This window comes from Fukomys damarensis, unplaced genomic scaffold, assembly GCF_012274545.1.
Source record: "Fukomys damarensis isolate Sample0158 unplaced genomic scaffold, DMR_v1.0_HiC HiC_scaffold_16, whole genome shotgun sequence".
Classification (NCBI taxonomy): Eukaryota; Metazoa; Chordata; class Mammalia; order Rodentia; family Bathyergidae; genus Fukomys; species Fukomys damarensis.
In genome coordinates this window covers 25,132,852-25,146,246 of record NW_022900928.1, presented here as the reverse complement: position 1 = coordinate 25,146,246, position 13,395 = coordinate 25,132,852, and the positions used below count along the sequence as shown (strand labels likewise).

The 13,395-nt window shown below is 35.4% G+C and overlaps 1 protein-coding gene across 2 annotated transcripts in view; it reads left to right on the top strand.

Moving 5' to 3' along the window:
• Window positions 1-13,395, top strand: part of Rrm1 (ribonucleotide reductase catalytic subunit M1) — a 48,182-nt gene that overhangs the window by 20,734 nt on the left and 14,053 nt on the right. For both annotated transcript variants that reach the window (XM_010603160.3, XM_010603159.3), the window contains 5 exons: window positions 530-671; window positions 2,210-2,293; window positions 5,854-6,015; window positions 6,381-6,460; window positions 7,169-7,370. In XM_010603160.3, the coding sequence (XP_010601462.1) occupies window positions 530-671; window positions 2,210-2,293; window positions 5,854-6,015; window positions 6,381-6,460; window positions 7,169-7,370 (670 nt within the window). The remainder of the gene's footprint in view (window positions 1-529; window positions 672-2,209; window positions 2,294-5,853; window positions 6,016-6,380; window positions 6,461-7,168; window positions 7,371-13,395) is intronic.

Genomic DNA, 13,395 nt, shown 5'->3' with positions numbered 1-13,395 from the left:
AGGCGGTGGCACCACTGAGCTAAGTTCCTGGGCCCTAGAAGAAAATTTTGTAGTTGAATATTTAAGACAGTGCATGGATAATTGGAAGAGTAACGTTCCTGAATTGGGAGGAAGTTAGTTGCAAAGTGCAAAAATTGGGAGGAAGTTAGTTGCAAAGTGCAAATTTTGGAATTTTTTTTTTCTTTTTTTCTTTTTTTTGGTACTGGGATTGAACTCAGACCTTGAGCTTGCAAGGCAGGTGACAGAACCACTGAGCTAAATCCCTGGCCCTGGAGTCATTTGTTTTTCATAGCAAGAGAATTGCCATGAATTTAGGCCAACCTGAACTACATATTGAGACTGTCTCAAAAAACCCTAATGATGATGATAATAATAATAATAATAATAACATTGGTATATGTCATTGTGTCATTCACTTCTAGAAACGCTTGTAGAAAATGAGAACCTGACTTATGTTTTGGGAATATATAATCATTTTTGTGATTCTGCTTCATTTCCTAGCTCTGAGTTGTCACTTTTTCTCCTGTAGCTGTTTCCTTCTGAGTATGAAAGATGACAGCATTGAAGGCATTTATGACACTCTGAAGCAGTGTGCATTGATCTCTAAATCTGCTGGGGGAATTGGTGTTGCTGTGAGTTGTATTCGGGCTACTGGCAGCTACATTGCTGGGGTAAGCTTCTGCCTTAGGAGATTTAAGTGGGGAGTTGAAATCCAAAAGCAACCATGCTTATGGTCAAGAGGACTTAATTTTGTAATGCTTGTGTTTGGGAGACCTAATCTCTGTTGATTACTAGCAGTCTGTGTGAGTTGGAGTGGTCATTTCATTTCTTCTAGCTTCATTTTTATTTGTTATATTAGGAGTTTAGCTTATGCTAGATGATCTCTAGAACTGTTTTTACCTCAGAGTTTAGAATTCTGATTGATTTATTCTTTTTTTTTTTTTGGTACTGGGGATCGAACTCAGGACCTTGAGCTTGTGAGGCAGGCAGCGGCACCACTGAGCTAAATCCCTGGCCCATTATTTATTTATTTTAACAATAATAATAATGACCTATTATTTATGGATAGCTTACTATGTGCTAAATCTGTTATAAAAATGTTTTACATGAGTGAGTCATTTACCTCTTACTACAACTCTATGATATAGCTACCATTATAGCCGCATAGTAGGAACTTTATATCTTACGATAATCTTGTGACTCTAGGTACCAGTATTTTCATTTTACAAATTGAGGAAACTCAGGCTTAGAAAGTTTTTTTCAGAAATCAATCCCTTTATATGTGGTAGAGTCAGGATTCAAGGTGGAAACTTTGACTCTCAATAATATAAGCTCTAACTCTTTGCTAGTTTACTGTTCATTGGAAATCAAGTTAATGATTTGGAAGTTGAATTTAATGACTTGAGAGTTGAATTTAAATCTTGTCTCCACTACCTATAAATAATGTGGCCTGTGGTAAGTTACTTTGTATCTCTGAGTTTGTTTCCTCATCTGTAGCATAAAGCAACTGTTTAACCTTATGGATTCTAGAAGGAAACTTTTATGTAGTGTTTTATTTTGGTACTCTGGTATATATAGAACTTGTGCGCATAGTATAATGAGCCATTACATGTATCTTTCTAGAATGTTTAAATACTTACCTTGGGGTTAGAAGGGTTATTTAAAGAATTTGATGAGATATCTTCTAGTCTTAATGGTCCTTATTCTCGAAGCCTCATTATATAATCCATTTATTGCTGAGAATCTCCATTTACTGTATTTATTGCCTCGATAGATTCATTTTGTATGATTCCTATTGTAAGGTACCTTGAATTCTTTTGGGTAAAAGACATTGTAGTAATGTCTTGCTCTCCCCAAAGTATATCTTTATACCTTTAGAAGGTTATAGAGATAAATTTAGCAATGCTGATTTTGCATTCTTTTGATTTATAGTTCTTATCACATTGTAAATTGGGGGCGTTATGAAGTAATATTAGTTGTAATTTTTTCAACAACATTTTGTTAATTTTATGCTGGACACTACGTTTTTATAGTAAAGGTAGAAATGGAGAGCAGATAAGACTTTATACATTGATATCTAGAAATTAGGCACCCTTTTTTTGGTGAAAGATTAGGAGAGAATAATTTATTCACTTTTGGGATATTTTGTTCTTTTCTTGTTGAGTCCTCTGTCTCCTGCAGATGTTTTTACTCTTGACTTTTCTTTAAGACCAATGGCAATTCTAATGGCCTTGTACCAATGCTGAGAGTGTATAACAACACAGCTCGATATGTCGATCAAGGAGGAAACAAGGTATGGTCTGTTATTTTAAAGTACTGAAAATCAGAACTTAAAATCTTAAGTTGTATATGCTTATAATAAGAAGGTTCATTTATGTATAGTTTCTAACTAGTGTTTTTTTTCCCCCCCTCCAATTCTTTTATTAGTTCATTTTAGATATACAATACATTTACATTTATCATTGGGAACTTGTACCTTTACGTGATGTATCTTGGTTCTTTTTTTTCCCCATTCCCCTGCCCTCCCTTCAACTCCTTCATCCCTCCCTTTTTGCAAAGACTTTTTTTTACTTTTAAAAATCAGCTTTTAAGAAGACATAAACTCCTTTTTGAAATTGCACAGTTTTATTATAGTTTGATGGGTTTTGACAAATGTATACATTTTAATAATCACCATGCTCATTAAGATGTGGACTACTTCCCTTACCCTAAAATGCTTGCTCATGTTCTCTGTATTATTATTTTCCTAACAACGGAACAAAATACTTTATGTCTCCATTTTTGAGAAGGAGAGGTTTATCTTGACTCATGGTTTTAGAGGTTTCAGTCCATGATTGACTAGCTCCAAGGCAGAACTGGCAGGGTGGAGGGAAGCTGCTTACCTCAATGCAGCCAGGAAGAAGAGTGGAAAGGGACAAGTGAGGGATAGGAATACACCCTTCCAGGTCATTGCTCCAGTATCTTGCCCTTTACCACCAGTCTTTACTTCTGCACCTAAGATGTTTGGAGGACATTTTATTTATTTATCCCCCATTAAGTTTATTGGTACATTTAAAGCAAACAATACAGTTATATTTATCATTGAGTTCTTGTACCTTTACATGATATGTCTCGGTTCTTGTTTTTCCCCATAGCCCTGCCCTATTTTCACCCCCTTTACCCTTCCCTATTTACAAAGACTTTATTTGCATTTTTTCCTTTTTTCACATTTTTTCTTTTCCCTTATTTCCTTACCCCTCCCCTTCCATCTTCCCCTTTAGCCATTTTCTTCCTATTTCACACTCTCAATTATACCATTTGAACCTTATTTACACTTTTAGTTTTTTACACTAGGGAAACTATTTGGTATTTACTCAAGTGTGTCCTATTTATTTCAGTTAAGAGTGCAGCCTCAATGTACATCTATTTAGCTATAAATGTTTCTGGTTTCTCATTTTTTATGGCTGAGTACTCCATTTAATAGAAAAACTGCATCTTCTTTATCCAGTCTCCAGTTGATGGGCACTTGGATTGTTTCCAAGTTTTAGCTGTTACAAACTGTGCCACTATAAACATGCGTGCACATATACCACTATGGTATGATTCTTTTAATTCTTTTGGAAAGATATTAGCAGAGGGACAGCTGGGTTAGATGGAACCTCTAATCTTAGTTGTTTGAGGCATCTCCATATTGATTTCCACAGTGGTTGGACCAGTCTGCACTCCCACCAACAATGGAGAAGGGTTCCTTTCTTCCCACAGCCTTGCCAGCATTTGTTATTGATTGATTTTTTTTTTTTTCTGGGGTAAGGTGGAATCTCCGTGTGTGTTCATCTGCATCTCTCAAATGACCAGTGATGTTGAACATTTTTTCATACATTTATTTGTTGCTTTTAATTGTTTGTCTGAGAAATGTTTGTTCATTTCAGATGCCCATTTTGGAATTGGGTCTTTGTATTTGGGGGGCCTGATTTTTTTGAGTTCTTTATATATTCTAGATAGTAGTCCTTTGTGGAGCAGCTGGTAAAATTTTTTTCCCACATGGTAGGTTGTTTCTTAGCTCTGTTGGTGATTTCTCTTGCACTGCAAAAACTCTTTAATACAATGAGATCCCAGTTATTGATTCTTCGTGCAAGTTCTCCTGCTACTGAGGATTTGTTCATAAAGTCTTCTCCTAAGCCAATGTCTTTGAGAACTCTACCTAATTTACTTTTCAGTAAGTTTAGTGTTTCTGTTTTGATATTTAGATCTTTAATCCACTTAGATTTTAGTTTAGTGCATGGTGAAAGATAGGGATCTAGTTTTAATCTTTGGCAAGTTGAAAGCCAGTTTTTCCAACACCATTTTTTAAAGAGGCTACCTTTCCTCCAATGAGGATGGTTGGCTCCTTTGGCAAAGATGAGGTAGCTGAGTATGTCTGGTGTTGTTTCTGCATCTTCTAATCTTCCATTGATCCTCGGGTCTGTTTCTTTGCCAGTACCATGCTGTTTTTATCACAGTGGCTTTGTATTATAGTTTCAAGGTGGGAATTGTGATACCCCCTGCCATGTCTCTGTTGCCTAGAATGGTTTTTGCTATTCTAGTTCTCTTCTGGTTCCAAATGAGTTTTTGGATTGCTTTCTCAAGTTCTGTGAAATATACTGTTGGTATTTCAGTTAGGATTGCATTGAATCTGTATAGCAGTTTTGGAATATCGCCATTTTCACTATGTTGATTCTTCCTACCCAGGAACAAGGGATGTCTTTCCATGTTCTTATATTCTCTTTTATCTCTTTTTTCAGAGTGCTGTAATTTTCAGTGTAGAGGTCTTTTGTCTCCTTCATTAGATTGGTCCCTAGATATTTCTTTTTTTTTTGGATGTTATTGTGAAAAGGATTGTTTCCTTAATTTCTCTCTCAGTGAGTTTGTTATTTATGTACAAGAAGGCTATTGATTAGAAGACATTTTAGATCTAAACTATGACACCCTGCATTCAGTCACCCTATCTTCCCCACCCCCATACATTTTATCTCTGAATCAAGGCAGCTACTGATCTATTCAGCTTTTTACATGACAGTTTATTTGCAAAACATTTCTGAATTTGTGAATAACCTTGAAATGGGTTATTGTATATTCTAGGTTTTTCTTTAAAAGAAAAAAAAAAAAACCAAAACAGCAAAAACCCTATTTTAGAGAAGGAAAGTAGGGTTGAAAGAATTTTTACCTAGTATTATAGTAGGATAGTTTTGGCAGCTAGTCTGCCTCATAAGAATTTGTCATCTGTCTCTGATGGACTTTGGTAACCTTGATAAGACATTAACTTTAATAAGAGTGCAAATTATATTGTCAGAGTTAAAGCAATTTTCTTTGGGCTTTATGTACATGTCATGTGATAGAAAGTAATCTTGGCCACAGCTGAGGAGACTGCAAGTTCAGTATGTCATTTTGAACAAATTACTTAATTTTTCTTATTCCACAATTTTTTTATATCAGCTGTTTTTTTGTTGTTGTTTTACTAGGGATTGACCCTAGGATATATGCATTCTAGGCAAATGTTTTACCACTAAGCTACATCTTCAGCTCTTTTTATGTTTTTATTTTTGATCAGGGTCTTGCTACACCCAGACTGACCTCCAATTTGTGATCCTCCTGCCTCACCCTCCTGAGTAGCTGTTATTACACCATGTGCCCCATGTCTGGCTAGTTGTTCTGTTTTCACTCCTGGAGTTGTAAGATAAATATTGCCTCTTTACATTTTTATAGTACTTTTATTTGAATTATTTTACTTTAATTATAGTGGAAATCAAAGGAGTACTTATGAAAGTCCTTTGAAAATACAAAAGTTTCTTTGTTTCATTCCAATTCTGAAAAGAATAATGATTTGTTTACTGTTAGCGTCCTGGGGCATTTGCTATTTACCTGGAGCCTTGGCATTTAGACATCTTTGAGTTTCTTGATTTAAAGAAGAACACAGGAAAGGAAGAGCAGCGTGCCAGGGATCTTTTCTTTGCCCTTTGGATTCCGGATCTCTTCATGAAACGAGTCGAGACTAATCAGGTGAGAGAAATTGGTACCTGTTAGTAGTAGCAACTTGATTTATAGGAGTTTCTTATCAGTCACGTTGTCATGTTTAGTAAGAGTCCACCTATGTGAGATTCCATAGAAGGGTATTCCGAACAAGTTATGAGATGCCATGTCTATTTTCTTGTGTTTCTATTTTCTAAAACTAAATACCAGACCTAAATGAGTTAAAGGTCATGTACAAATAAGTAGAACTAGAGTTTTGACCTTGAGCCTAAAATGATTAGTTTTACAGCAAATTTTCAAGAAAGCCTATGAAAGCCTCTTCTTGCAGTGTTTCAAATGGACTGTGGTTGGTTATTCCAAGTTTCTTATGGGTGGTACTATTCTTCCTTTTGTAGGACTGGTCTTTGATGTGTCCAAATGAGTGTCCTGGTCTGGATGAGGTTTGGGGAGAGGAGTTTGAGAAGTTATATGAAAGGTATGAGAAAAATATGAAAGTAATAAATATTTTAACTTTTTTCTTAGTTGAGGGATCCAGATATTAAACATCTTTAAGTCATCAGCCTGTTTCTAGGAATCTTCGGAAGTATCTAGGAGAAAATGTGATTAGTAAATTAATTTTCATCAGATTTTTGTCATCTTTCTTATAACTTTGGGACATGTAAATAAATGCTTGGATTTTTAAAATTGATCTATATAAAAGTTAAGGCAGAGACCAGCAGAGTTGTTATTTTGTTCTCTTTCTACAATACTTTTGATAAGTTATGCTTTATATTACATATAATCATGAGTGAGTAGGACACATATGTAAGTGTTTATTATAATTAGCACATATTGGGCCGGGGATTTAGCTCAGTGGTGCCACTGCCTGCCTCTTAAGTTCAAGGTCCCAAGTTCAATCCCTGGTAACAAAAAAACAAAAACAAAAACCCCAGCACAATATTGAGAAATTTGACTATTGTTCTTCTTTTTTATTATAAAAGGTACCTTTGATTTGGTGATGGGAGTCATTTGAATGGTTTGGAAGCTGCCTGTTTTTCCACTGTGGCTTTAGCCAGAGTAAAATGAATATCATTCTTTTTTTTTTTTCTGTAGTAAAACCTGCATACTTTTATATTTCAGTGTCGTTCTTCAAATTGTCTGCAATAAAGATTTTTCTAGGGATAGTATTAACTTTATCTTTCAGTTATGAGAAACAAGGTCGTGTTCGCAAAGTTGTAAAAGCTCAGCAACTTTGGTATGCCATCATTGAGTCTCAGACAGAGACAGGCACCCCATACATGCTCTACAAAGATTCCTGTAATCGGAAGAGCAACCAACAGAACCTGGGGACAATCAAATGCAGCAACCTGTGCACAGAAATAGTAGAGTATACCAGCAAAGATGAGGTAAGTAGAAAAACCTGTACATGGAGTACAGAGAGAAAACTCCTGGACAGTTATTGTTTGTAAATCCCTCACTAGATTTCACTTGAAGTGAGTAAAGGATGATTTTGTAAGTTTGTTGTAAGCAAAAGAGTGCTAAAATAGATTAGAAAGGAAAACAAGTATGATATGTCCCTGTGAATATTTTTTAGTCTAAGCCATGTAAAAATTTCTGTCATTTTGTTTTTTATACCCACCCACATCATTGTAATACATATTATTTCTTTGGAAAAAACCCAGCAGTATATAAGAAAACACAGATGACTTAGGGTGTAAGAATAATAGGGCCTTTTCAGAGAATAATGAGACAAATTTTTTTTTTGTACCAGGGATCAAACTCAGGACCTTGCACGTGCGAGGAGGCACCACTGAGCTAAATCTCTGGCCTGAGACAGAATTCTTCTAATCTCAGATCTCTAAGATTTGAAGGCTAGAAACAGGACATTTTAAGAAATGCTTTAGGTCTGGAGATGTAGCTCAGGGGTACAATGTGTGCTTAGTATGCATGAGGTTCTGGGTTCAGTCTCCAGCACCACACCCAAAAAAAAACGTTTAGGGAAAATGTCTTAATGACAGATCAGAGATGGGGCAAGTTTTTGTGCCTTGTGAAGTAAGTTTGTTTCCATGGAACAGAAAGATTAAGGGTTGGTATATGGAGAGATGGTGTTTGTGGAGAAAAGGAAATAGATGGTGGAAGGTGATGTCACAGATGTAGGAAAATAGCATCAAAATAATAAGATGAGGAGGATTACTGTTGACTCGGTCTAGCCTAGAGTATCTGGGTATGAGAAGAGAATGGAAGTTGCAGTAATTGGATGATAGGCTATTGGATTTTGGATATAAACTATGGAAATGAGGAACAGATTCCTGATTCTAGAACCTTAAAAAAAAAGCAAATGAAAAGTCAGAGATAGAGCTTGGCATGGTGATGCATGCCTGTGATTCCAGCACCCAGGAGGCTGAGGCAGGAGGATCATTGTGAGTTCAAGTCCAGCCTGGGCTACATAGTGAGTTCAGGATCAGCCTGAACTATACAAAGGGAGATCTTCCCTCAAAAAAAAAAAAAAACAAAACAAAAAAGAGATAAATGACAAAAGTATATTTCAAAATGATGGGGAATAAGGTACTTTCATGACAAAGGACACCTGAGAAACTTCATGAATACCAAACCAGCACTCCCAACAATTTTTAAAAATATCCTAGAAAAAGACAATGAAGGTTAAAACTCCATGGCACAACAGAGCACATCCAAAAGGCAAGAAATTAAAGGGAGAGGGGGGGAAATAAAGAGCCAACAACAGGAAAATAACATGACAATGATAAGACAATACATATCAGTTATAACCATCAATATTAATGGCCTCAATTCACCAATCAAAAGAAATAGACTGGCAGATGGCTTAAAACAAAACCCAACAATATACTGCATACAAGAAATGCACTTAGTTGAAAAGAAACTCATAGACTGAAAGTAAAAGGATGGAAAACAGTTCTCCATGCTACAGGAACTTGGAAAAGAGCAGGGGTAGCTATCTTATTTGCAGAAAAAGTAACATTCAAACCAAAACTGATTAAGAGCGACAAAGGAGGCCACTACATCCTTGTAAAGGGAACAGTCCAACAGGAAGAGATGACAATCATAAATATATATGCACCAAATACTAATGCCCCCAACTATACAAAACAAATATTAAGGGACATGAAAAACCAAATAAGCACTAATTCAGTTGTAGTGGGGGACCTCAATACTCCACTGACACAAATAGATCATCTAGACAAAAAAAAACAATAATGAAGTAACAGAACTGAACCAAGTCTTAGAAACAAATGGACTTAGTAGATGTCTACAGAGTGTTCCACCTCACGAAATCAGAATATATATTCTTTTCATCTGCACACAGGTCATTCTCCAAAAGAGAAAATGAATCATATCACAGTGATTATATGCACACCTACGTTTATAGTGGCACAGTTTGTAATAGCTAAAACTTGGAAACAGCCCATTTGCCCATCAGGTGGAGACTGGATAAAGAAGATGTGGCTTTTTCTATAAAATGGAATAGTACTCAGCCATAAAGAATGAGAAATTAGATTCATTCATAGGAAAATGGATACATATTGAGGATATATTCCTAAGTGAAATAAATAAGTCACATATGTATAAATACCAGATAGTTTCTCTGGTGTGAAAAACTATAATGGTACATAAGATCCTAATGATATAATTGACAATGTGAAATAGGAAGAAAAGGGCTAAAGGTGTAGGGGAAGTGGGAAGGGTAGGGGAAAGGTAATAAGGGAAAAGAAAAAAAAACATGAGAAAATGAAAAAATGGAAATAAAGTGTTTGTAAATAGGGAAGGAAGGAGGGGGTGAAGGGAGGGCAGGGACAATGGGAAAAAATGGGAACCAAGACCTGGCATGTAAAGGTACAAGATCCCAATGATGAATGTAACTGTACTGTATACCTAAAATGTACCAATAAACTCAAGGAGAAAAAAAATAGACACCATACTAACTTATAGAACATGTTTAAGTAAATGCAAAGGAGTTGAATTATCCCATTTATATTATCAGACCATAGTGCAATTAAACTGGAGATCAATAGTATAAGAAATCTCAAGAACTTCACAAACATGTGGAAATTGAATAACACTTTTCTGAGCAACCAATGGGTCACAGAGGAAATTAAAGAAGAAATTAGACAGTTTTTACAATTTAATGATAATGCCAGACAACATACAGGAATTTATGGGACACAATAAAAGCAGTTCTATGTGGGAAATTCATAGCAGTGAATGCCAACACTAGAAAAACAGAGCAAGTTCAAATAACCTAATGATGAATCTTAAGCTCCTAGAAAAAGAAGAGCAAGACAAACCCAAAGCTCATATAAGGGAGGAAATTATAAACATCAGAGCAGGAATCAATGCAATGGAGACTAAGAACAATACAAAAATCAATAAATTGAAGAGTTGGTTTTTTGAAAGAATAAATAAAATTGCTAAATCCTTAGCCAAACTTATCAAAAAAAGGAAGGAAAAAGCTCAGATCCATGCAATTAGGAATGAAAAAAGGTGCAGTCACAACAGATCAGCAGAAGTTTAGAGGATCATCAGTACCTACTTCAAGAACCTGTACTCCAATAAAATGGAAAACATGGAAGAAATAGACAGATTTCTAGCTACATATGAATTACCAAAATTAAATGAAGAACATAAAAAAATTCTAAACACCCCAATTACAATCAGTGAAATTGAAACGTAATTAAAAATTTATCAACAAAGGAAAGCCCAGGCCCTGATGGCTTCACTGCTGAATTCTACAAGACATTTAGAGAAGCACTATTGCCATACGTTGTAAATTTTTCAGTGACATTGAAAGGGAAGCAATATGTCCAAATTAATTCCTGGAAACAAGTGTTATTTTGATTCCAAAACCAGGGAAAGACCCAACCAAAAAGGAGAACTACAGGCCAGCCTCCTTAATGAACATAAACACAAAAATCCTCAATAAGATACTGGCAAACAGAATACAGAGGAACATCAAGAAGATCATATACCCTGACCAAGTCGGATTTATCCCAGGGATGCAAGGATGGTTCAACATACATAAATCAATAAATGAAATACACTGTATTAACAGAGTCAAGGACAAAAACCATATGATCATCTCAGTAGATGCAGAAAAAGCATTCAACAAATTCCAGAACCCATTCATTATAAAAACCCTACATAAAATTGGAATAGATGGTCTTTATCTCAACTTAATAAAGGCTATCTATGAAAAACCAATAGCCAACATCATTCTAAATGGTCAAAAACTGAAAACCTTCACACTAAAATCAGGAACAAGGCAAGAATTTCCACTATCACCACTCCTGTTCAATATAGTTTTGGAAACAGCCACAACAATTAGACAAGAGAAGGAAAAGCAATTAAGATAGGAAAAGAAGAAGTTGAACTGTCATTATTTGCTGATGATGTGATACTCTACATGGAAGACCCAAAAAACTCTGACAAAAGATTTCTAGACTTAATTGATAGATTTAGTAGAGTAGCTGGATACAAGGTCAGCACTCAAAAGAGATTGAATAGGATATAAGAAAATGGAAAGACATCCCCTATTCCTGGGTAGGAAGAGCCAATATCGTGAAAATGGACATACTCCCCAAACTACTATACAGATTCAATGCAATCTTGATTTAAATCCCAATAAGGGCTGGGGATTTAGCTCAATAGTTCTGTCGCCTGCCTTGCAAGTGCAAGGACCCTAGGTTGATCCCCAGTACCAAAAAAAGAAAGAAAGAAAGAAAGAAATCCCAATAGTATATTTCACAGAACTAGAAAAAAACAATCCAAAAATTCATTTGGAATCACAAGAGACCTAGAATAGCAAAAGCAATTCTAGGCAATGGAGACCTGACAAGGCGGGTATTACAGTCCCCAACTTGAATCTATACTGTGAAGCCACTGTGATAAAAACAGCATGGTACTGGCAAAGAAACAGACCCCAGGATCAGTGGAATATATTAGAAGATGCAGAAACAACTCCAGACACACTCAGTCACCTCATCTTTGATAAAGGAGCCAACCATTTTCACTGGAGGAAAGATAGCCTCTTTAAAAAATGGTGTTGGAAAAACTGGCTTTCAACTTGCCAAAGATTAAAACTAGACCCCTATCTTTCACCATGCACTAAATAAAGTCCCAGTGGATTGAAAATCTAAATATTAAAACAAAAACACTAAACTTGCTTGAAGATAATGTTGGTAGAACTCTCAAAGACATTGGCATAGGAAAAAACTATGAACAAAATCTCAGTAGCATGGGAACTAGCACAAAGAATCAACAACCAGGTTCTCATCTTTTGAAAAAGCTTCTGCTAAATTAAAATGAAACAAAACAAAACAAAACAAAAAAATCTTCTGCACTGCAAGAGAAATCACCAACAGAGCTAAGAGACAACCTACAATGTGGGAACAAATTTTTACCAGCTGTTCCTTAGGTCTATCTAGAATATATAAAGAAATAAAAAAAAATCAACCTTCCCCAAATATAAAGATCCATTTAAAAAATGGGCTTCTGAAATGAACACATTTCTCAGACAAAGAAGTAAAAGCTGCAAATAAACATGAAAAACGTGTTCTACATCACTGGTCATTCGAGAGATGCAAATGAAAACTACACTGAGATTCCACCTCACCCCGGAAAGAACAGCTGCTGTCATGAAATCAACCAGTAACAAATGCTGGCAGGGTTGTGGGGAGAAAGGAACCCTTCTCCATTGTTGGTCAGAGTGCAGACTGGTGTGACTGCTGTGGAAATTAATATGGAGATACCTCAGACAACTAGGATTAGAAGTCTCGTTTGACCCAGCAATTCCTATTCTGGGTATCAGAATAATCATGTAAAATCATTATGTCACATGAAATAAATCACTCACAGAAAGTTAAACATCACACATTTTTTCTCATATGCAGAACTCAAAATATAATTTAAAGAGCAAAATAAAAGGGGATAAGAAACAGTGTGGTGGAGTTTGTGGAGATGGGATGGGGATCCATGAATGAAAAAGTGGTAGGGAGGGGAGATGAAAGGTAGGAAAAATGATTAAGATGTGATATGTGATACATGTATCTATCTGTAGATATATGTATATGTTAATATATGTAACTACTGGATTTGAACTCAAAAATAAAGAATTAAACACTCTTAAGGTAATAGTTTAATGTAAAATTTATTGAGTACTAAATGTCTTGGGAATATAAAGAATATTTTTAGTTGTTGCTCTTTGGAAACCTAATTTAGTTGGAAGAAATAGATATATACTCAAGTAACAATTATGCAAGATAGATTATATTAAACAAAATTGCAGAAATCTTCTCTGGCTGGCCAAGCCATGAAGAGTTCTTCTTTTCATTGAGATATAATACACATACCATAAAACTCACCTTTTTTTTTTTTTTTTTTTTTTTTTTTTTTTTTTTT